The sequence below is a fragment of the Gymnoscopelus microlampas genome, assembly GCF_963454915.1.
Source record: "Gymnoscopelus microlampas genome assembly, chromosome: 14".
Lineage (NCBI taxonomy): Eukaryota > Metazoa > Chordata > Actinopteri > Myctophiformes > Myctophidae > Gymnoscopelus > Gymnoscopelus microlampas.
Genome location: NC_139951.1, coordinates 25,846,379 through 25,872,565, shown reverse-complemented (window position 1 = coordinate 25,872,565; position 26,187 = coordinate 25,846,379). Strand labels below are relative to the sequence as shown.

The 26,187-nt window shown below is 43.8% G+C and overlaps 1 protein-coding gene across 1 annotated transcript; it reads left to right on the top strand.

Moving 5' to 3' along the window:
• Positions 1-2,495: 2,495 nt before the first annotated feature.
• sbk1 (SH3 domain binding kinase 1) lies at positions 2,496-14,384 on the top strand. Its single transcript, XM_084078573.1, has 4 exons — positions 2,496-2,730; positions 11,423-11,667; positions 12,537-12,739; positions 13,499-14,384. The coding sequence occupies exons 1-4, from the start codon at positions 2,693-2,695 to the stop codon at positions 14,318-14,320; spliced, it is 1,308 nt and encodes a 435-aa protein (XP_083934699.1). The 5' UTR covers positions 2,496-2,692; the 3' UTR covers positions 14,321-14,384.
• The last annotated feature ends 11,803 nt before the right edge of the window (positions 14,385-26,187 follow it).

Sequence of the window (26,187 nt, the reverse complement as noted above, 5' to 3'; positions counted from 1 at the left end):
TTTGGGTCCAGCACAAAATGAACACTGGGGAGTCTCGCCCCATTCGCCTTCACCCACGGTGACTCCCCCTAGCAAAAAGAGCAGCAGAAGAGCTGAAGGTACCAGAGATGGCACAGGTGGGTATTACTGAACCCTCCAACAGCCCACTCTTCCTGGTCTATAAAAGAAAGACAACACCTGGTGTTTCTTTGTGGACTACTTGGCAGATGAAAGCCTAAGCGCACAAGAACTCGAATGTGGTGCTCCATATCGATGACACCCGTGACCACATTGCAGGCCCCAGCTGGACCTTCATACTGGGTATTGGCTGGTGGAGCTAGCCCGCGACGACAGTTACAGCACGTTCTCCATTGGACAAGCAATTCTGTGTTATAAATAGAGATATATAAATTGAGACCTGATGAAGACCCATAGCGGTCGAAACGTTGTCATACTTATTTAATGATTGTTTTCTACTGGGAGCTAATAGTATGCAGACTTCCTTTCCTCAATTCTGTGTTATGCCTCTGCAACAGTCTGTTGAAGCTGCCATGTGGTCTACATTGACAACCTCCCCGCTCAAGCAGTTGACTGTGAGGGAGCTCTTGCCAGCCTTTGGGAGATGTTCCAAGATATTTGCCAGGCAGGCTGCCACCTCCACCCAGAAAAATGTCACCTCCTGTGGCAGAAGACGGTGACTCCCCTACACACCCAGAGTGACTGGCTGGTCGAGCGTTTCGACCGCACCCCGGCTACTGAGCTAGCCATCCTCACTGCAGAAGGACTGAGGCGTCCACCTGCCCCCGGTCCTGTGGTCATACCGGACCACAGTACAGGAGTTAGCATAGTGCACCCCAGCAGCTCTTATTTTCTGTAGGGTACTGCGAACCCCAGTAGACCTCTTGTTTGGACTGCCATCTGAGCCAGAACTAAGAGGGCAGTTAGGGTTGGATTAATTCGCACAGCTGCAAGAGAGGTTGTGAGCGACACACAAACTTACCCAGGGAGCAGTGGTGCGGGTATGCCCTCTCTCAGAAAAAGGGGGTGTCACCAAAACTCTGCAGTGGACAGGGCCATGTAGTGCTGGGAAAACTGTTGGATGTGGTGTACTGGGTGCAGCTGGTAGGGGGCTACAAGATGGACTTCAGCCATGGACTGACTGGTGCCTTGCCTCTTGCTGAGGCAGAGGAGAACCGGGTGGAGAAAGAAAGACTTGCTTGCGGGCGGGGCGGGTCAGCTCACGCAAAAAAAGAAAACTACTACTATGTCTCTCCTCTCTCTCCCTCCCGCCATCTCTTCTTCTGTACTGCCTCTCTCTATCTCCACCTGGAATCATCTGAGCTTGTGTTCAATGTGTTATCAATTTTGCGCAACTGCCCCCCCCACACACACACACAACTTTATCTTTGAATATGCCGTGTAATGTTCTTGTTGTAGGCTTTATCTTTTAATGTTCAGAGTTTGAAGATAAATTTGTATTTGGCAAGATTTTTAGCTGTGTTGGACTGTCGCTGTCCATCAACAGTGGTGCTGAACCGCTGAAGATGGTTCATCGATCTACAATCGATGAATAATCAACATGGATATCTTAATGTCCAGTGCAGGGAGGTTTCTACCCCTGAGATTCTTCATCTGTCCCAGTGCCTGATATTAGCTGTTCACAGACAGACAGACAGACAGACAGACAGACAGACAGACGCACGCACGCACGCGCACACACACACACACACACACACACACACACACACACACACACACACACACACACACACACACACACACACACACACACACACACACACACACACACACACACACACACACACACACACACACACACACACAGACAAGCACGCGCGTGTTTCATTCCATCAAAGGAAATAAAAGCAAACGTTTTAATGGCCTTTTTTAGAGTGTGCTTGGGGAGGGGGAGCCTATAGGCACTAGGACCCAGTAGGCCTGCATGTGAAACCATCTCATTGCCAGAAGGTGGTGACTATGAGGCAAGCTCACAACGAACCAACTGAACTGACTGGTTAGCGCCAAGAGAGGAGGTAACGGTTGAAAAAAGCAAGAGTCAAACACTACCAGAGTCCCGCTGGAGTATTAAGGGACAAAAACAGACAGATTGCAATGTGGCGACACAATTAAGGATGCTCCACGGATTTGAAAGGACTAGAACTAGTGTAGTTGTGTCCACGCAAGCGGGAGAGTGCAATGGTTATTATGAATGGAAATCCCTTTCACTACGCGCTGCTGAATTTGGGTCATGTGGAGAATAATCGGGGAACCTCATTCATTGCCTTGGGTTCACGGCCATCCATCCCGCACGAGTGAGTTGATGATTCTGAAGAGGCATTTCGTTTACTAGCCAACGACTAGGGAGCATCAGTCAGAAGCGCGCCTTTACGCACGGATATACGGCACTAGAAGCAGCACCGTAGAGACAAACAAAACAAAGACATGTGCCTTTTAAGATTAGCCATCACGGACAGAAAGACAACACTGAAGCCAACGTGATCTTGTTTTCTGCCGCTCATATTCCTAAAAACCTACAGTCATTTCAGATCAATTCACGCATTATTATACCCTGTATGCGTAACGCTGTAAAAAACGAATATTTTGAAAACAACAACCGCCCATCGTCTGCAGACACAGTACCAGTGGATCAGTTGGTGGCGAGCAGAGCGCAAGTGACCTGCGCGCCGCTCGGATGCAGGACCATGGAGGAGAGAGGCAGGTCGCCAGCAGGTGAGTGATGACACCCTCAGAGAAGGATGACTGCCCTGGTCCTCTAAAACTAGGTCATATACAACATAGGTACCAATAGAAGAGATGACAGGCAAACGTTGATCAAAATAACTATTCTTCTACATTCTCTAATTGTGTAGACTTCTTGTCATTTAAGTAATGCTGATGTTTAACAATAATTTAACTCTTGAGAGCGTAAAATGAAACCACCAACTCTCCATCATTTAGCTGGGGACCACCTGAAACCCCCTCAAGGACCACTGGTGATGCCCGGACCACTGGTTGAGAACCACTGGCCTATTCCATGTTGACCTTGAAAAAAGCCCAAAATTACACACTTTGTTTTGAGCCAAATCAATATAGGAGGGGTTGTGGGTCAGCTACACTACACACGAAATGTAGCGCCATTTGCTGCAAATTATAAATGCATTCACTTCCATAAATTATCCTGTCCTGAATTTAGCATAATGTTTTTATTTGGCTAGACTGGGGCAATCACACTTTCCATGCCTGAACTTTGAGCCCAGCTTTCTAACCACATGAACCCTAGCGTCCCCATTCTTGGGGTGAACATTTGGTGAAAAAAAGCCGATCTACAAGCTTGCAACTTCATGTAGCTGTGAGCTTGTAGATGGGCTATTTTCGGCAAAGAGATTTGGTGTAGAGGGGAAAAGGAGGGGGATTATAACAAGTGAATGTAGCCTATATGCCTAATATTTAATGAATAAGTCAATAGACTCTCTTTTACATTCTCTCTTTTAAAGAGAGAATGTATTCCAGTATAAAACGCAACCTACAGTCAAGTAAATGCTACTGTATGTTCTTTGGTATTTTAAGCTAAAATGTTGATAGTTAACTATCAACCTTTACCATCACTATTCACTTTATTTGCCAATACAGATAAATTGTTAATTCTGTCATGTGGAAGGTTAAACTAGGAAATAATGTGGACATGCTTTGCAGGTTCATTATCCATATACAGTAGGTGGTAATGTAGTAATTGTAATTCAGTATGTAGGCCTTTAGATTAACAGAGAGGGCACTCAGCACTCACTAATGCATTTAAATATGTAGCTCTAGATATTGAGGTAACCCTATGAAAGCAGTCAGAAAAGCTGGGTGGCTGCCTGGTAATGGACTCTAAATGAAAGATGATGATAGTCTGCACAGATGGATTTCCTTTTGGTTAGAAAACATTTTATTGCTCCAAAAGAACTAGAAGTGATGACTGTGACCTTTACAACAACAGCATGTACATGTTTTTTTCCAGAGCATCCAAAATACAAGTGAAATTTCTCATCAAAGTTATCTTGCCTTTATTACACATGCCAGATATTATACCTCATTGAACAAAGTTAGTGTATAGTCTGCTTCATACAAAAGCCACTGCTGCTATTTTAGGCTGTTTGTCCTACATTACAGAAGGCATCTTGTTTCACCCAGATGCCAGAAAAGAGACACACTACATAATTAATAACTCTGCAATTTTATGTTGTAGGCTTGCTATCCTGTTAACATTATACAGTAATAGTGTGAACAGTGCTGTGTTTGCTTGGCAGCGCAGGGCACTTGGGTCGTCACACGCACACACACACATGCTCATGCAGACATGCACGAAAATGCAACAATCAACAAAGAAATTAAGCGATGACACATAGGGCTGGTGGCTGTTTTGCAGGATTACATACTTAATGGCAGGTGAAGCAATGCTTCACAACACGGGTTGAGAGAGACAGATACTCAGAGAAAGAAAGGGAGCGCAAGAGAGAACGAGACAGAGAGATGGGGAGCGGAGTAACGGATGGGGTTGAAGCCGAGTGGATTGGATTGCAGCCCTGGGCTCAGCATTCTTAACATTCAACATCAGGGTATTCTGCTCCAGTCAGCGGCTATGCTGTATGAACAGGGTAGTAGAGGATCCCGTAACCATGGTCATATATCATAGTTTGCATCAGTTACAGCGATCCCCCTTAATAGTGCTTTGCCATCATTCAACATCCCCCATGTAGTTAACAAGGAAGCCAGCCTCCTGTGCTGTCTGCGTGACTTAATTAAGGAGGGATGTTTTGGTTATTGTCAGATGTCTCCAAGTCTTTCTCTTTCTGTTCATGTCCTCTCATGAATATTCCCAATTAGAAGCCTGCTGATGGGGGTGGGGGTACATCATGTTCCCAGGGCAGCTTAGCGTATTTATGTTCCATTGCGACAAATTACATGATCACTCTGACCATAATGATAATGATAATTATTATCATCATCAACCTTTGGCACAGTCCCCGAGAGGAATTGTTTACAGTACCAGCTCTTTAACAATTTGAAGTTGTGAGACAGGGTCTGGTAACCAGTATGATGACAGATACTACAGTTATGTCTCTATTTTCCTTTAGCGGTTTTGCAGTAGCTTCATTTTATATTGTGGTAAACATGGTCCAGTGTCCCGGTAATGTAGCAACAAAACTCTATTCTCAGACTGTCTTTGAATCCTCCGTGGTTGTTTAACCTTGGGCTATAGCTTCACATCTGCTGGTTTGTCCAGGCAGGGGTGACTGCCTGCCTGGCTGGTGTGTGTGTGTGTGTGTGTGTGTGTGTGTGTGTGTGTGTGTGTGTGTGTGTGTGTGTGTGTGTGTGTGTGTGTGTGTGTGTGTGTGTGTGTGTGTGTGTGTGTGTGTGTGTGTGTGTGTGTGTGTGTGTGTGTGTGTGTGTGTGTGTGTGTGTGTGTGTGTGTGTGTGTGTGTGTGTGTGTGTGTGAGAGAGAGAGAGAGAGAGAGAGAGAGAGAGAGCGAGAGATGGATATTTCAGCAGGTGGCATTTTTGCAGGGTGTTTAACAAAGAGAAAGAGTTGATGGGAGTCTAAGGAGAGGAAAAGCAAGACAAACCAGGGTGGGTGGGGTGTCTGGGGGGCTGGGTGTCGCGTGGTCACACAGCATCCACAGCCCTAGCAGGAGGTCTTGCTAAGATGGAGTGCTGGGATGGACTGGAGGGAGGATGATTTGCCAAAGTGTGTGGCTGCGAGTTCACTAGCTCTCTCCTCATTCCCCTCTTCTTTTTGTTGTTGTTGTTGTTGTTCTTCTTCTTCTCCTCCTCCTCCTCCTTGTTGTTCTTGCTCTTCTTATGTGATATTCAGTGGCTTAAAGGTGGATGACTCAGTTATTTACACCTGAGCGGGTGACTGCTGAGGCAAATGCAACTGGCTTGTGTGAGGAGACCCCGACTGGCTTTCCACTGAGCCTGGCACACAGTAAAATCCTCAGAGTTAATTTAACTCTGAGTTTATTTCTAAGTAAGTCAAATACAGACTAATAAAGTTGCTTGTTTCTACTCTTGACTCATAACCGCAGGTGTGCAGATGTTATTTTCTTAACGATTATTCTATTGATTATTTTACAGGGTTTAATTTTTTTCCCGTACAAATTTTTTCCATAAATCAACAAAAATCGACTGATGCAACCGTAGTTGCACCCATTGACAACATAGAAACAGAAAGACAAGCAGACAGTGTCTGCATTGTGTACTGTATGTCTGCATTGTGTGTGTTCAAATGTTTGAACACACATTGAGACAATATCAATCACAATGTGGTTCAGCTGTTGTGTCTGATTTGACCCAGATGTCTGACACACATAATTGGACACAGGTCTTCACCGGTCTTGGACGTCGATCTTCACTGATAACGAGTCCTCCACAGCCATGAAAGTAGCCAGTCCATTAGTTCTGCATCGAGAGGCAGGAGAGATGCAAAGCAGACGCTGCAATCTAATTATTTATTTCATTAGTCCACTATTTACATTTCTCATGAATAGAGGAGAAAAGTAAAGAGGATGAAGAGGAGGGAGGGCTTGACCTCTGTTGTGATGAAGAGGATCACCACATTTTAAGGATGATTAATCGATTCATTTGTTTAATTGTGATTAATTGCTTTTCTTGCCATTTGTCGTACCCGTAGTTTAGGACACAGCTCTCTATGCCTGTGAAAGTACATATTTATAACTTGTAGATTTGTTAGATTGTGGTCGAAAATGCCTACATTTCCAGGGTTTTTGTACAAGATGTTACACTACCCGATAATGCAGTGTCTCTAAGACAAGGAAGAACCTCCATCGCACATTTTTTTAAATCTCCTCATGGTGGCGCTACAACAACAGCCCACTTCACGTTTTGGCCTATAACTCTTGAACAATCAACATATTTTCCCCCTGGATTCCTTGGATCATGACGCATCTTATAGGCCCTGTTTTGTGCCAGATGTTCTTCAAAACACACTTTTTTCTACTGCTACAAATACTCACACAAATCGGTACACAATATCTTTGGGGTCATGTGATCAAGATGTATGAGTTAGATTTTTTAGATCCCATTCCAAGTTGCTATGACCAAAGTTTGCAGGGCCTGGGTCGGCAACCCGGCCTGGCGGAGACCCGATGTGCTCCGAGGAGCACACTTTTCTAGTTAGGACTTGCATTTACCACATCCATTTCTTCAGCTACTTTCAGAAGGGAGCAAAATGTTAAAAGTAGATTGGAATGTAACAGGGAGGCTTCAATATCCTCTGCTCACTTTATTTTTGTTTTATTTTGCATAATCCTGTTTGAGGTCAATTACTTAGTGTTAATGGTTTTTAGTGGATGTTTTAGTACATTTTGAACAGATACTCTTTTTTGTATTCATTTGCGATTAATCGTGATTATCTATGAAAAACCATGTGATTAATCACGGTTATAAACAATTCTATATTTAAATGAATTAAACATACCAAATCAAATTGAATTGAATTGGTGAAATCAGACATTTCATGATATGCTGTAGGCCTAATCTATTCAAATGGTTTTGAGGTCAGAGATTTGAATACCCCGACCACTTTTGTTCTAATGTGCCATGCCTAACCACCGCAACACATACCTGTTTGACGTTCTTTTCAGGGATTAACAGATAGCAGTAAAATTGACATATTGTTGTATTATATTATGTTTACATGGCTTTACATGAATACCATCACATATGAAGCATAATACTGTATGCCCATGTATGAAAGTGCATTACAATATCAAAGTCTGAAACAAACAGCCCAAGACCTTTACCTTTACAGAAGTTCTCTGTTCCTACAGTATGTAATAGTCAACATGTTGTATTCAATCTGCATGATGTCTGTGTATAGTGATGAATGCCATGTCAGAAGCAACCATGATTGCATTATTCATGCATTTTGCATTAGGGAGGTCAAATAGCTCGGTCGATATCTCAAGCAAACTATACACCATCATAATCCCCATATGAGGTTCATATGACAGTGTGATGGATGAGAATTATCCACTTGAAGGCTCCATCTACATTCAATTAACTGGGGAAATGGTTCTCATGGTAATGCAATGGTGATTTAATTCCAATTACTTTTGCAAGTTCAGATGGCTCTCTCTTATCAGCACAACCTTTAAGCCGGGCTGAGTAGGCACTCAATTTTAATAGTCCTCATGTCAGGGAACAAGAACAATGGATAGACAATGTGACAAATGTGGAAGGCTAAAACAACCTTGGTGCACAAGTGCACAATAGAAGAATAGAATTCAAACATCCGACCTTCAGAGTTCAGTTAGTAGGAGGAACCAACCAAACATGGCATATGGCGAGAGCACACCCTGAGGGGGAACTGAGACGAAATGGAAGGAACAGTAGCGAATGGGATCGCAGGACTGCTCCTTGCTCTCATCACTAGCTAAAAGTGTATTGGAGAAAGGTCAGCGGGCTTCTTCAGCAGCCACCTCATGTACACATGGAGTCTTACGAGTGCCCGGAGTTTGTTTTGCTTTGTTTTTTTGTTACAGATGCTTTATTTAAATTTTTGTTTGTTTCGCTGTACATGTTGGTTTAAAACGATTACTGGTTAGCAAATACCAAATGGGAATTAAGAAAGTAGTACAGGTTCAAAATCCTCATTTTATATGGGTTTGAGTCCATGTTACCTTGTTACTCTAGCTAGTTCAGAGGAGTGGAGAGAGGAGAGGAGATGCCCATGTGGCTTTGGTTGAACACAACCACCAAGGCATGCTGAGGGTCCCAGCTGCTCCCTGTGGAGAGATAGGAATACAAAGGACCTTTGATAGAATGTCACTGCCAGCCTGATACACCGTCACTGCCAGACAGAAACACACACACACACACACACACACGCACACGCGCGCGCGCGCGCGCGCACACACACACACACACACACACACACTCACACACACACACACACACACACACACACACACACTTCTCTTCTCACGCGCAAGCCTGCACAGACGCAAAGCTTTTCACAGAGTCCTAACTTTATCCACGCACCTACAAAGTTCCTTCCACCTAGAAGCTCCCATTTTACGTCACTGCAACTGCAGAGAAGACCGTGATCTCCTGAGCACTCGTCATGTTTTTATTTTATTTTGGAATAATCAGTTTCTATGAGCGTCTGGGGGTATTCTCTTTCCTTCTGGGGGTGGGGTGCCTTTGTCTTTCTGGGAGCTGAGTAATGTGATTAAGCTCTGTGCCAAAGTGCTGTGCATTACGCCTGTGGAGGCAGAGCGCACGTACAGCCCGCCAAAGCTGGAGGAGTGCCAGTAAACAAATGGTGCCTCATCCTGTTCATTTCTGAGTGATGGAGGGGGGGGTTCAGGCAGCAGGGTGGGTGGTCTTGGGAAATCTGGTCCCGGTCTATCTGTCAAGTTTAAATGTTTAATCCCCAAACTTGGAGCACAAACGAGGCTCTGAATAATGATGGGCACTTATGTTGACTTGCCGTGGGCTATATAAAATGGGCAGGCTACGATATTCATAACCTCTTATGCAACAGTCTTATTATGATACAGTCTTGGAGAATGCATGATCTTGGAAGATGCATACAGTAGCACAGGACACTGTTGTGTTCTCAGTGAGCTTTTTTTAAATTATTCTTGCTGCTAAGATTGGAGCCAAGAACACAAAGGAGAAAGCTTCTGTATGCTATTTTAGTTTCCTCCATGTAATTTATGCTGTGCCATTGATCATATTCTTACCACAAGCTAGCTGAGTAATGTGCAAACCTTTAAATTGCATTCCAGTTTGTAACACACTCCGAGTGGCTGTCTGAACAATGGCTTCATACAGCACCTCAGCTGCTATAAGGCATTTGTATAATATCATTGTAATTTTGTGACACAGGCAGCGGTGTACCAGTGAGTCTATTTATGGAATGAAAATGACAAGAGCAGACACGACTGATTGTGTATTCATGAATCAGCCATGCAGTTGCTGTTTCAATGTGACCAAGTAGTCATTATTGGTTAAGAGGAGAGTAGAACAAAGGCTGGTTGAAGAAAGGAGAGAAAGGGTAGAATTGTCTGGGCTGGTCATGTGTTGTGTGTTTTTGTTTGTATGTGTTCTGTGGTGTGAATATAATGTGCATGTGTTTAGTAGAGACAGACACAGACTCAGTGGATGAGGTCATCACGTCTGTATGTTAGATCAGCGTTTCTTAACAGTAAGCCCCTTTTTGGTGCAGGCGAGTACGTATTGCAACAAACCCTTTTCGTGAGTGAAATTAACTGTCATTCAACATCACCTGGTGTGACTGACCCAATCCTTAGCTTGCAACTTTCCTTTTGTTTTTCTTTTTTTTTCTTCTCGCGATTTGGGTCATTGTGCCCTAGTTAATAGTGGGTATATCACAAAATCAGCAGTAACTTTTTTGCTGTGATTTTTCTTTAATTCAGCAAGTTGCTCAGAGCGACTACTGTACAGCCCAAATGTGTTTAGCAGGCGGAACTAAATAATACCTTTTTTTTCTGGCTGTCACAGTGTCAATTGTACAGAAGTACATTTCAGTATGGCAATTTTGCAGCGAGCACGCACAGATAATCTGTGACATATGCTTTACCAGCAGGTACACACCTCGACTCTGTCAGCTTTTTCCATTTGTCAAACTTCCTACCGTTATTGATTTTCCAATAGTGCTCTGCCAGAAAGTGTTGATGTCTGAAGCTAGCCATGCAGGGAGCAGTGTCTGGGAGCTCTGGTGAAAACCATGTCGAGGGACAGGAAGTTCAATACATTTACCAAGAAGAACACAAGCCAAGTCCCTGTTGATCCCGTCCCTGCATTGATCGCATGGAAATTAACATCTGTTGAAGAATGGTTAACTTAAGACTACATCCACAGTAATACATTTTGTTTTAAAATGCAGGACCTTTTCTTTTTCTTTTATCTTCCTTTTTTATTACAGCCAATAAGTTTCATTTGTTGCCTTTCCCCCACTTTTACACACTTCTGTATTCCCACGGTACCCTACTTGCTCACCTGCTAGAGAAGAGCCCCCATCTCCTACTACTCCTGTTCTTCAACACCCCCTACTGACAGACCCTGCCCCAGCCCATAGGACTCTAGTGCAGCGACAAAGACCCCCCCCCCCACCGTACAATGGCGCTATAACAGGTGTAGTCTGTGCCCAAGTCTCCCTGTAGGATATACTCTCATTTGGACACTCACACTGTAAACACAAGTTGCACACACATACACAAACACACATGCGCACACTCACTTGTGCAACATACAAGCCCTGACCATCACCTAACATGGACACATATGCACGCACGCATTAAAACTACTAATTTAACTCTTTTTAAAAAAATATGTCATTCTAATAAAGGTTCCTCTTTGTTGTACATCCTGTGCCTCTCCCGTCTCTCAGCGTGCCCCATAGCGTCAAGACGAGCCTGTCGCTATCGCCATCAGGGCCGGGTCGCGTGGCCAGTGGCGGACTTGGATCGCCTACATCTAAGACGGCCTACTGTGAAGGGGTGCCTGTGGAGGACATGCAGGCCTTGGCCATCACTACCCTGTCAGCAGCAGACGTAGCCAAACACTATGAGCACATCCGCGAGCTGGGCAAAGGCACCTATGGCAAGGTGGATCTGGTGGCGCATCGCACACAGGGTGAGGTGCATGGGTGAAGTGGGCATGGGTCAGATGAGGAGAGAGAGCAGTCTCCTTCAATGTATTCATTCCATGTTTTCATGTCTTTTGAAAGGGCTTTTTTTGTACAGTGTGGCCTATTCTGTTCTTACATGGTTGGCTGAATAAATAAAGATTTTTCATTTTATTTTATTTCTATTTTAATTACAATACTATCAGAATAGACACATCGAATTGCTCATAATATTGAAATAACTCCCATCTCAAGGCTCTGCAGAGAGAACTTTTTTTTTTCTTCGGTGCAGTAAAATAAAAATGTCTATGTTTGGATCTTTTGGTTTACTTTGGGAATGTTTGTAAGAGTATAATTGCCAGAGTGCTAGCTCAGGTTGAAGTGCCCTATAAAGAGTGCATTGTAAAGTCTTAGTAGAGGGAGAGGGCACTAAAGATTAAACGTGCTGTGTGAGCAGTGAGCACTCTAAAGCTTGTATATCAGCAGCTGTGGTAGTGAACAGCTGGTTCTGTGTGTGTGTGTGTGTGTGTGTGTGTGTGTGTGTGTGTGTGTGTGTGTGTGTGTGTGTGTGTGTGTGTGTGTGTGTGTGTGTGTGTGTGTGTGTGTGCGTGTGTGCGTGTGTGTACTTACGCGTGAGTGAGCACAAGTGAATGAACATAACAGCTGACATAAACTTGTAGCAGGATCTCCCCCTAACATTTGCTGCATCAGATAACAGATTGCTTGCAAATTCAGTAACTTGAGTAGAACTACTGTTATGTCAGCAACATTATCATTAGATTATTGTTTATTGACATACACTGCAGGATTTTTCCTGATAATTAAATATAATGGTGTGTGTGTGTCTGCTTTTTGTTGTGTATGCGGTACTTTTCAGGCACCAAGATGGCCCTCAAATTTGTTACTAAGAACAAGACGAAGCTGAAGAGTTTCCTGCGGGAGTACAGTCTAACTGGATCACTCGGCTGCAGCCCATTCATCATCAAAATCCTGGATGTGCTCTTTGAAACTGAGGACAGCTACGTGTTTGGACAAGAATACGCCCCTGCTGGGGATCTGTTCGACATCATTCCCCCCCAGGTAGCTCCATCATGCATGCCCCCTGTTCTTCTTCCTCCCTTCCACCAGTCACCGTCCATCCTCAGCCAGAGCCACTCCATCCAATCCACCGCCATATTCGGTGTGCTGCAGTTTAACAAGCTCTCCAGGGGACTGGAGCCTTGTTTCAGGCTCAGAGTTTCATGCGGTGCGGTGCTCTCGTCAGTGCGTTCCGGATGGTTCAGCCTTGATTTCAAGGTCCTCCTGCGGGTTTGTTAAAAATGAGAGCAATCTAATATTAGAACCTTTTGTTTCGCCATTCTGCTGTACACATCTCACTCTTTCGTCTGTACCCTCGATTATTTTTTCTTTCTTTTAAGATATTGGATGGATAGTGGATAGTGGAGATGGACAGGTAACAGGAAGAGAGAGATGGGGAGTGACACGCAGCAAAGTTCGTCGGGATTGGGATTCAAACGGCCGACACATATAGGCATTAGAGCCTATATGTAGTATGCACCTGGACCGCTAGGCCAGCAGGCGCCCCCTATACACCCTCACTTAACCCGATTCTCAATCTATGCAACTACACCAATACAGTACAGCATGTCCATCTCTTTATTTATAATCTGTACTATCCTCCCTTCTCGTCCCTTTCATTTCTGCATACTTAAGCCTCCATTTATTCTTTGCTGTCTCCTCAACTTTCCAGCAGTTTCACATCCCCTGTTTTTCTCCTCTCTTCCTGTGATTTATCAAACCTCTCTCTCTCATGCTCTCTCTCTTTCTTATTTCTATCAGGTGGGACTGCCAGAGGAGATGGTGAAGCGCTGCATGCAGCAGCTGGGGCTGGCACTGGACTTCATGCACAGCAAAAGCCTGGTCCACCGGGACGTCAAGCCCGAAAACGTCCTCCTCTTTGACCGCGAGTGCCGTCGCGTCAAGTTGGCTGACTTCGGCATGACCCGCCGAGTGGGCTGCCGCGTGAAGCGCGTTAGCGGCACTATCCCGTACACAGCGCCGGAGGTGTGCCGCGCCAGCCGATCTGAGGGGTTCCTAGTGACCACTAGTCTAGATGTGTGGGCGTTCGGCGTGCTGGTGTTCTGTATGCTGACGGGCAACTTCCCCTGGGAGGCGGCACTGCCGGCTGACGCCTTCTATGAGGAGTTCCGGCGCTGGCAGAAGGCTGGATGCCCTGCGGGCACTTACCCGTCTCAGTGGCGCCGCTTCACAGACGATGCGCTGCGCATGTTCCAGAGGCTGCTGTCTGCTGAGCCGGAGAAACGCTGCGGAGTCAAAGATGTCTTTTGCTTCGTCAAATACGAGCTGGTCAGTGAGCTCCGGCGGCGAGCATCATGTCGGGCAAAGAGAGGAGAGAGGTCAAGCTCAGGGGTGTGTTTGGGGAGCTGTCCGTCCTCCTCTTCATCACGCATCAATCATAGACTCACAGATCCATCCACCCCGCCAGGAACATCGTGCCTGCGCCCGGCACCACTTAAGCGCAGCGTCCTCTCAGACCCACTATCTCAGCGGGAGGAGTCTGGTGGACAGCACCACTCCCCAGGCCGAGAGAAGAATAAGAGCCAGATGGTGATGGCCACAGCCATTGAGATCTGTGTGTGAGCGTATCAGCAGGATCAGTGGAGTCTGTGAGTCTTGTAAGGTGGTGAGGTGTTTTGAACATTGATATGGATGAGCCCAGTGCCGGATCCGGAGCTGCAGACAAAGACATCATCAATCAATTGTCCACCATTCTGGACAATTTGTGACTGGCACACACCTTTAATGGTTTGATTCCCTAAGCTAAGAGGGCAGTCCACTGATGTTGTTTTTCTCAGCTACTCATGGTGCCATTTTGTGCTTTTGTTCGAACACTGTAGCAGTACTAATAATTACAGAATTAGGCACAATGATAACCTTTTCGAAACAGTGCATTTAGCAAAAAAGTACACTATCACAGACAAGTCAGCATCTATACTCTCTTTTCTCAATTACTACTAGGTCTACATCTCTCTTTACTTCTCTAGTCATTCTAGTACTTCTGCTCTACAAATGCAAGCCTTGGGGAGAACCAAACTACAGATGGCCAGGTACTACTCTGCAGTAAAGAGGCCTGTGATCTTAGGATAAACTGACATATTTAAGTACGTTTGACTGCCATATCTCAGCACAAATGGGCCCCTCAAATGCATGAAAATGAATCTTTCAAGGGATAAACGTTAAAAAATAAATCCTAATGTAGCAGTTTTTCTTTGATGTTTGATTGCTACAAGTCTGGACAGAGGCAGACATTTGATGTCAGGCATCATCTCAGGACATTTCAGCAGGTCATTTCCTGTCTCACGCTTCTAATCTTCTAAAGGTCAAAAGTTACTTACTGATCCATTATTTCCAAGGAAAACCAATGGCTGACGGGAACAAACCTCTTGATGTTTTGAACTGCCGTCAGTGACATTCATCTCGATGTCCTTGGAGGCCATGTTACATTACACAGTAGAATACAGGGATTATTTGTTTTTGGAGTGTGAAGCACCATGAGGGGAAGAAATGTTTTCTACCTGCTGAGTGTGTGGTGTGTGTGTGTGTGTGTGTGTGTGTGTGTGTGTGTGAGTGTGAGTGTGAGTGTGAGTGTGTGTGTGTGTGTGTGTGTGTGTGTGTGTGTGTGTGTGTGTGTGTGTGTGTGTGTGTGTGTGTGTGTGTGTGTGTGTGTGTGTGTGTGTGTGTTTAAACTGCTAAAGCACAAGATTTTGTAATGCATAAGAGATCTCAAAAGAAAAAACATCGACTTTATACTGTAAATATATATTTGAAAAAAGTATACAATTGGCACACTTAAGTGTTTCAGTATTGGAACATGTGAGTGTTCAGATTCTATTCGTTTTTCTGACCTTTTCCTAACCAAGAACCCCGACATGTGATGTGCATAGCTTTTTACCATAAATATTTAACAGGTCCAACGGTACACGGTAATGTCAGGTAAGTCAACCATGTAGCTCTACTTTCTAAGGGGAAAGGGGTTATAGAGTTTGCACACAGCAAAATCCTGACAATTTAGTTCTGAGATGAACATGGCACTGGCCAGCAAGCCCCGTGGGCATACACGGCCAAATTCAGGACAGTCATGGACAAACTGCAATGGCGCATGAGGAAAGGCTGACCATTGCACAATGAGCTTCAACATGTGCTTGTTACACTCTCAGAGCTAGATTAACACTCTGGATTTCACTGTGCAGTTGTTGTTGTTGGGGGCGGGTGGGGAATTCATTGGATGTAGCAACAGAATATAACAAAATATGTACAGTATATCAAAATTTATGAAAGCGTAGTTTAGAGATTAAGTTCACAAGGTACAGATTTCTGCAGATTTCCAGGATTGTTCCATGCAGTTCTTACACTGTATACAGTAGGTGCCATTAGTTTTCTCCCTTTCCCTGAATCACCATAACCTCATCTTGAGTGACCTCCATTTCCTGTATCTTATCAGCGGTGCCTCCTGGTCATCAATAAGCTGTGCCCGCTCTATCTTCGAGTCAGTAGACTTCCATCAATTAAAGCAAAAAGCCCACTGTGCAGAGTGGTGGCAAAGCCACTGGAGGTCAGAACCCCTTGCTATGTTTCTCTCTCTCTCGCCGCGTCTGCTCACCTTCATCTGCCCTCCACTCCGACCTCTCTCATGCGTTTCTCACTTGAATAGCACAGAGCCCAGCCATATGTTGGAGGGGTTAATGACCTCTGTTATAAGCCTCTGCGCGTGCTGGAGTCAGGATTATTGATCCTGGTCTGTGCTGTGCTTTGCAAGAGCCCCCTCTCTCAAAGAGTTACATATAACATAAGCATCTGCAAGGCACAGTTTATTCCGCTTGAACGCTTCATTCGGTGATCATCACCATTGTTTTCCTTACTTTGTTACTATCAATTCAGCCAGTTAGCTGTGTGTGTGTGTGTGTGTGTGTGTGTGTGTGTGTGTGTGTGTGTGTGTGTACCCGCCCATGTATTGGAATTGATTATAGGATTCCACTCTCTGTTTACCTCTACACTCTTCCCCTGACAGTCCATCAGCGCTGTTGCTGTAGTGACATGTGTAAGTGCTTCTCTGTTTCACAGCCATCTCCTCTTCCCTTCACACTCACTCTGATCTATAATAAACTGGGTTGATGATGATTGTAATCATTTAAAGACCATACCAGTCTAATTATGCCTATCTTAATTGAAATCTTACTTACATTTTTATGTACAGTATAAGTCTATGAAAAAAATGGTTGAGGTTTATGTAAACTATGTGGCCGATGACGATGTTGACAATAGACAATGTGTAGTAACACCGGTACGCCTAGAGTCCTTTAAGAAGGACTCTAGGGCGCCAGGCACCACAAAGCTTGGTAATTCCCCACTTCACACATCGATAATAATTATGATATACTTGAACATTATTTATACAAGCTCAATACATTTTAAATTGACAATCTCTAAATTATTCTATTTCAAATATCAGATGAACTAAACAGCTGTTAGCTTGCTGGATGGCTAAATTGGATTGTTTAGCTACAGATCAGAATCATTTGGCAATACCCACTGTAATTAAAAGATAGGCTAACCATCCAAAAATACAGTGATAACGTGATAAAACACTTACAGTAATTCTTATGTTGCTGTTATAGTGTTTTACTAAATCCGTTTCTTAAAATGGTCTCATAACCATATGCTGCATGTTGTATTGTAGATCATTGTATGCAAGGTCTAATTCTTAGATTATTGTGCTACACACAGGAACACAATTCTACAGATATAGATTTGAGACTTTTGTTTTTTGTTGTGCATCATTCACCATCTTCTCTTCAGTCTGAAATGGTCTTATCCAGTGGTTCTCAACCTTTGTCTGGATCAGGGCCCACTTAAAATCTTGTTAGTGGCCAGCCAATGCATGCATTTTCAGGGCATTTTTATTTTTATGATCTATCAATCGATTGTGTTGCGGCTTTGATCAGTGGAACTAATGTCCCTAAAGTCTCCATTTATCCATATCACAATTTAACTAATTTTTCAAGGTTTTAAAGAAAGAATACTATGATTATTATGTTTTTACATACTTTTCTTTATATTAGTGTAATACTATCATTGAAATCTTAGTGTTTTGTAAATTATTTGCAAAATTATATGTTGCCCACCTCAGGTTGAGAATCGCTGGTCGCTGATCAACCATAACCCAAAGACCTGACAGTATGTTGACTGTTACCACTCTCCTAATGTGACCCCTTTTCACTTCATCCACGAGATGTGTACCAGACAGGTATTTTGTTGGTGGAAAACTAGTCCCTCAGTAGATTGTAGGAATATGAAATAGTCCTGCCTTATGTCTAATACTTCTGTCTGTGCAATAATGTACATGTAGAATCAACATGGTAGATAAAGACAGGGTTAGAGTAGATACATGTAGCCCTCCACTTGACAAGTGAGTTTTAATATGAGCTCTCTGCTTTGTGAAATAACCATGTGCATCCCGACACTGTCATTATGAGTCGTCACAAGTGCAATGCTGTTTGCCATGGACTGATGAGATATATTGCGAGTATTGCATAATGTAAAACAAAAAATATGTTATTTTAGCTCTAGAGAGTAGCCTCCCCTTTACCTCAGTCCTGTCTTGATCCAACATGTTGTTTTTTCTGCCAGCAAGTATTGTATAGCCTAATGTAGATATACTGTATCATGTCTTTAACACAAAGGAAGAAATAAAATGTTTAATATATGTTCAAATAAATTTGTGTACTTGAACTTGCTGCTCCTGAGCATTATTGTTTGCCATGTGAAAATATGCTTTCATTTTATGGTCAATCCAGCACAACACTTAAGTTCAGCTCAGATCACATGTGATTTCCCAAGGCTTTAGTTTGCTATGCTAACTGAACCTGACCTCCGAGACTACTCTAATAAGCTGACGTCCAATTAACATGAAAGGAGGCGATCTTTTTTTTGTTGTGATCACGTGATTTCTGGGTATACTCTTCTTCGGTGGTGCTTGGATCATTCACAGGCTGCGGAGCATAGACATATAAAGGTAGACGCCTCCTTTGGCTGAGGCATTCGTATCTCGGGCGCCATTTTAGAGGAGGCAAGCTTCCGCGTGTGTCACAGAAGGGGGCGTTCGGTAGGACAATCAGAGGCGGGGGCGGGTCTTTTCGTAAGAGGCAGCCGCGCAGCAAAAGTCAGTTAGACGTGCTGTGATTGGCCAGTAGTCTACGCGCTGTGATTGGCCGGTAGTCAACATGCTGTGATTAACCAGTAGTCTACGCGCTGTGATTGGCCAGTAGTCAACGCGATGTGATTGGCCAGTAGTCTACGCTCTGCGATTGGCCAGTAGTCTACGCGCTGTGATTGGCCAGTAGTCACTTTGAATGGTAGCTTGCCTAAATTGGCGACCGCGATACAAGTCGCTCCAATGAACTGCAGAGGCCAATGACGTATCTAGTTTTCTATACCCATGCTACGGAGCACCAGTGTCGTAAGGGTGCGGAGCACCAGATTCTTAAGGGTCCAGTGCTCAAACTCAATCCGGTTTGGATCATCATAAAAACTTGTTACACGTTGCACGTTAAAGGTCCTCATCAAAGACTCCATTCTATTGCTGTTGGTAGTCATGGCTCTCAGTTCCCACCTGATGTCGTGAGGGAGTTCAGACTGCTCCGCACCGTACTGTATAACTGCTAGCTTACATAACGTCTTCAGGCTAGGACTTAAGTCTAGGATATACAGGTCATCATTGCGTGAGAAGTCACCTTTGTATCGCCCAAAGAGGATGATACGATCTTCCACCATGCAACAACAGCACTTTGAATTATAGAATGGTTTCCTTTTGGACTCGACCTTCGTCCAGGAAAAGGTCTCTGGATTGAATTTCCACAGGCAACTTAAGGTAGATTCCCTGTTTTCACCAGCAATTATGTACAGCTCTCCATTGTAGGCAAGGGCTGAATGGAAATGGAATGGAAAAAGCTGTGCAGAAGGTGTGTTCAGCCAGCAGTTGGTCTCTGTGTCTAACACTCTGATGTAGTTGTAGTACTGACCCCCCTGACCCCCCTGGCCCCCAAATACAAACATATTTGTCCCGATGATGGTGGCAGAGTGACGTTCTGAAGCAGGTGGTGGAGGTCCTCTGGTGTTAATTAAAGACCAGACCATCGTGGTGGTGTCCAACATGTAGGTGTCATTAGTGTATCCAGTCTGCCAGTGGTATCCTCCATGGATAAACATGACCTTCCCCAAGACACAGGCTGAGTGGTTCCTCCTCTCCCCTGGAACAGTCCCTGACACCCTGGGTTTGAACCATCTGTGGGTGTCGACATGAAATGCATAAAGCACGTTTCCGTAACGAGAGTTACGAGACCCTCCCCAGATGTAGACAACATATTCTATCGGCACAGCTGTGTGGCCCTCATGCTTGATACTCTTGCCCAGGCCCCAAACAAACTCGGCCCCGGTAGTTACCGGGGCCAATTTCCTCCAGCGTAAAGACACTGTGTTGAAAACATGGGTATAAATCGAAGTCCCGTTTCCGGGGACATGACGCTCCATTTCAAAGGCGTACACCTCGTGCTTCACTGCGGTAGCAGCAAAATAGGATCCTTTTGGTCCTCCGTTCACAAGGACCGTCCAGCGGAACATTTCTCACACTGTAAATCTGTTTGGATCTGTAAAAACTCACTCCTGAACAACAACAAACTGGAGTCCTAATGTGTGTGTTTATTGCTTATATTGCTTAAGTGGCACAAAATGTCACGCAATGCTTTGTGGATTGGCAAGGCCAATCCACAAAGCATGATAGCCTCAGCCTCTTCCACCCCGCTCCTTATATGGGCATCTCGGCCTGCTCCATATACGGGTATCTTGTATATCGTCTCTGTCGGGTGGGAAACCTCATACATCCAAAACTGTTACTTTTCAGGATTCAAATTCAAAAGTAGCAGATCTACAAGCTTGAAACGCGCGTGACGCTGTAGAATGATCAAGTAGGGCGTTAAAGGGTTAGTTCACCCAAAATAAATATTTTTTTCTATGGATTAGTCACCCCATGGAGACTTAAATTCATAGTTATTTTTTGTTTTTTGTCGCATTCCTAAGCCAATAATTTGATGACCAGCAGACCGGTAGGCAGCGGTTCCGGTAGGAGACACAAAGGAGACTCTTTGTGTCTCCTACCGGAACCGCTGCCGGTCATCAAATTATTAGCTTAGGAATGCGACAAAAACTAAGAAATATCCATGAATTCAAGTCTCCATGGGGTTACTAATAGATAGAAAAAAGGTATTTTGGGGGTGAACTATCCTTTTAAAATACTGTAGATATGAGATATCTTGCACCCTCAAAAACAAATGAGTTGAAGGACAGAGCGAATATGGCACTGAAGATAGGAACACAACATCAACTCCACCTACCCCTATTTCATTGTTTTATGGTTGTTGAGGAGTTTGGGCTGGAACGTAATGGGCCGGAGTTTAGACATGCTGTGATATATCCTTCTACCGCCAAGCCTAATCAGTTCAGACAGTGCAGAAGAAACGAAAGGTCAGCCGGGGCTCTGTCCTGTTCTCCGCTGTTAAAAGGGCTGCTACAGTTCTGCCACTGGGCTTCTGCACTGCTTAATTGCAGAAGGCATTCCATAGCACATGTCTTCACGCTGGAGAGAGAAATGGAAGCCATTGGAATCAGGCAATGACAGAGGTTTGTGAGCTGAGGCATTAAATATAAGTTGGATTGAGTTTGCAGGTTCTGTGTAGATAGTGGGTATAACCCACAGCTTTAAGAAGATCTTAGACTAAGCCAAATTGAGTCACTCTGAGGGATAGCTTTGCAGAACTGGTGGTCACTGGGAGGTAAGCTTTCAGTAGGTGGTCAAGAAACTAGGATTGGTGGAAACCTACGTGAAATGATCTATCTGGATGCAGCTGTCTCAACAATATCAAGTGTTAAATTCTCAGTTATGGACAAATGTTCGAAACTAGAGCTGACTATATCTGTAAACAGACAGAATACATTTTGTATAGCACCTTTATCCAACGCTCTTTGCAATGTGGATTAGATTCACCCATTCACGCACACATTCAAACACCGACGGCAGAGGAGACCATGAACACTCTTCGGGAGCAGTTGGGGGTTGTCTTGCTCAAGGACACTTTGACCCTACCTCAGGGGGAGCCCGGGATGGGAACTGGTAACCGTCCTTTTCTCAAGCAACCACTTTACCCCCATCTTGTCCCTGTTAATATAACTATATTACTGTTTTGCTGCTCTTTTCAAATCCAGACAAGAAAATAAACAGACTCAAAAGGCTTGTGCATCTACAAAGCATTTGTGTCTGACTGGTGAACAGTACAGTAATGTAAATGCTTGGTTGTCATCATAGCTTTTGTGCCCTTAAGGAAGTCTCCTACCCCGGTTTGCTTCAGTAGACATCCAGATTTATAAAAGGGTTAGTATAGGCATGACTGTCATTACACTAGAGGCTGAATGTGGTAAAGAGAGAGATGCTGAGCTCTACATGCAATGAACTGCATGTAGCTGGCAAGACCATAACAGATTGTGGTAAGACTGTATATTAAGGTCGGGTCCATAATGTATTATAACTGCATTTATAATGCATTATAATGCGTTTATAAACCACGGCATATTTCCCTCTAAAACACTGGGGTAAGGCCATGCGGTTACCCAAATTAATAGAGTCCATTCTCTGTAGAGTATGATTCACAGCAAATTCCATGGCAATCCAATCAGACATTTTCAAGATAAATTGTTTGGCACCAAGTGGTGGACTGACAGATGGGCCGACGTTGCCTTGCAAGCTCCCTGCCATACAACCTCCTTTTGCATCACCATTATTCACAGTGACCCTCACATTTCTGTCATACTGTAGCTGCTGTATTTGTGACTGTAACAGCGCTCCCAAAAAGATGCCGCTTTTGACTGTGGGAAACCCTAGCAACAGAGGGGCCTTGATCTGTTGATGGGAATCAGCAACGGTCCATGGTAGGGGCTGACAGCAGAGGGATGGTCCATGCTCTGTCACATCTTAGCCTGTTAGTGGCTGTGCATAAAAGACTCTGCTCTGCTCCCTCTGATCACAGCTGGAGAGAACAGGCAGGCGCGAGAGAGGGGGGGAAAGGGATTAAATTAAAGGGGTCACATACAGTAGGCTATATTGTAAGAGAGAAAACAGAGAGAGAGGTAAAAGCAGCAAGTGAGAGAGAGAAATGGAGGTATGAGAGCGCACATGCTTATAAAAAAGACACCAGAGAAAAAAATGATGCCTCAAGTAGGACAATATTTTGCGTGTGCGTGCACACACACACACACACACACACACACACACACACACACACACACACACACACACGCATGCATGCGTACATTTGTGTGTGAATGCGAGTGTGTAACCCAGATTGCAACCCTAACCCAGATTGCAATCTTGTGTACACATAAAATGTGTGTGCAGTGTGCACATATCAGCAAAGACAATGCACCCCATACATTTCTGGCATGTGATACTTAGACATTCCATGGCCAGTGAGGTAAATGGAGAAAAGGACACCTTTCTATATTAAAGTTACTCAATTCCACAAAGTTGGCTATACACTAAATAAGAAAATCTTTATTGGGAATAACCCCATGAGATGAAGGGTCCACATCGACCAGACAGAGAAAACAAAACAAAACATACAACAACAACAACAGCAGCAGCAGCAATACAAAAGCACATAAATGCATCATTGCTTCATACTGTAGATCTGTTATAATGATGATTTAGTCAAATTTGGCTATAAAATGCAAATAGAGGGAGAAACTCAAGCAATGAAAACGGTATTATCTCATAAGCACAAATTACACAAAGTGTGAGATTTAATAGAAGGCCTGTGTGCAAAACATGTACAAGTGTGTGCTGCTAAACTTTGCCAGACATTGTCTCAGGCAGTGTGTGTTCGTCTGCCACTATTGCCATAGCAACCAAGGAGACCCCAATAAGGAAGAATCGAAAAATGTACCTTACGTTACAAAGACTGGCTTCAGAACTAGGAACTTGTTGACACGGGCGTATGTGTGCATTTGCATTTGTTTACATTGTTGACAGCTCTCTAAGCAGGAACGACGGCTGCTCACAATTCATCATATCTCAGCTCTCCTTGACAGGCTCTTCATGGACCGGTGCTGAATACTACAATACATAGATGTTGTACACTGTAATGGATGGCATGAATCGTAAATGTAAATGTTTTCTATTATGAACATTTTTATTATGTACCGATTACTGGTTTTGGATTTATTTTTGTAAGTCAGGTTTGAAGATGCTCCAAACTGCTACAATACAGATACAATCTCGGGTTTTCCTATTAAAAGACTACTTCACCCATTTTCAACCTATCTTCATATAATTGGTCCTCACTAATGCTCATGATAACATGGTATTTTACCATTTTTTTCTACTCGGTCTGTATCTCAGAGGAGGGCTGTGGATAGTTCAGAAACCCGCCTACCAGTGACATCATCATTAGGTGATTTTTCAAACAAGATTTCATTTTTTTTTATTTTATATTTTATCAACGCAAGAACAATGTCTTCCATCATAGCATGCTAACTTTCCAGGAATAGAAAGCCTGCAGCTTATTTTGCTTGGATTCCCCATCGATGATGTCACTGGTAGGCACTAGGCAGGTTTCTAAACTGTCCACAGCCCTCCTCTGAGAAATAGAGTGAGTAAACAGAAATGGCACCATATTATTATGAGCATTAGTGAGGACCAATTATATGAAGAGGATAGGTTGAAAATGGGTGAAGTCGTCCTTTAACACCTAATCAATGATATTGATTATAGCTTCAGGCAACATTACTTATACATACGTTTGTACTTATTTTGCATGTTGAAAATATACTGCCTTCGCGTCATTCCAAAGAGCACACAAACGTAACCACATGAGACCCAGCATCCCTATTCTGGGGTTAACATTCTGTGAAGATAGCCGATCTACATGGTGCAATGCTCACATTGCGATGGCCAATTTCCGGGCGAAGAGATTTGGTGTGTAGAGGAAAAAGGAGGTGGCCTAGTATAGAGTCCCGGGGGACTCTGGTCAACTATTAGTAGGGTTTAAGTGGTTAAAACATGGAAGATGAATGCTATATAATGGCATTTTAGATAGAGGTTAGAGATGCACTTTTGCACAGCAGCCAAGACATGGCCTGAAATAAACCCAGACCAGAAATGGGATATAGAATGCATTAGAGTCAAAGGTCATGTATGAATGCTACTGTATGATTCTTGCAGAATCTTGTTTGATCCTTTTGTGAAGCCTGTTATGGCTCTGAAGAAGCCAGTGCCTAGGGAGCTCTCCATCCATATCCACCATGGCAAATTTATTTTCTTATGCTTTTGAAGTCAGTGTGCTGGAGGGGGTCTTGCGACCTGCCTGTACCACCCAGCAACGCTTGTCATCATCGATGCCTCAACTCTTCCAGTGTGAAAAACCGTGTAGGCCTACTAACAGGGTTTGAGGGCTCCACTTGGAAGTTTAGGCCTTTATGCTGTGCAAGCATGTTGTTGTTTGACATTTTCTCTGCCAAATCTTTAACCTTATTCTAACTTATTATTCTTTATTCTTTAGTGATGGAGAACTACTATCATATCTCTCAGGTCAACAATAGTTAGCGACACTAAGACAGGTCCCCCAGATACCACGACCCATTGATGAATCACAAAACGTAATCAATTCTGTAAACACCGCAGCAACCATTTGGATAGCTTTCAGTTAGTGTTGTCATCACATAATTTTTCGGTCATGGAAATGGCAAGATCCCCAAGGAACTGCTGAAGAGAGCTTCTCATAATCAGCTGTCGTTACTTTTAATTATATACTAATGAGTTTCTTTAATGAGAGTGGTACAGCTGTGAGACATGAATTGGCAGTGGCTATAGGCAGGGATGACTCATGTCAGTGTAATTCTCTGATAACAGAGGTTGTGCTACATAGTCACCAGATGGACACAGGTGGTGATTTCTTATATCATCTTGATTGGATAATCTGAGTGGTTTCCTTGGCAGAGGAAACAAAGCTAAAACATGAAATACGCATTTCAAATGGATCTTGATAAAATGAACCCAAAATAATCAAAACCTCATTCTTGCTCCCTATCCCTTTGTTTGAAAAAAGCAACCTAGTAGCCTAGGAGTAGTTTCATGTGACATAATTGAGCTACAAAGTCCTTCTGTTTGAACTCTTTGGAACCAGTAACATTTTACAATGAATCAAGGAACCACATTTTAAAAAGTAGTCACGCTTTCGTGAACTACTGTAAAGTTGAAACTTCTTCTGTTCCAAAACCACCGGTGTCTGTCACAATGTTTGTGTTCGCTTTAAGCCACTTTGATCAAGATTAGCTGCAAGTATCTGGGACACAGAACAATGTCAGATTATCTTTTCTCCTTCTCACCCTCTGCAGTGTGATGAGAG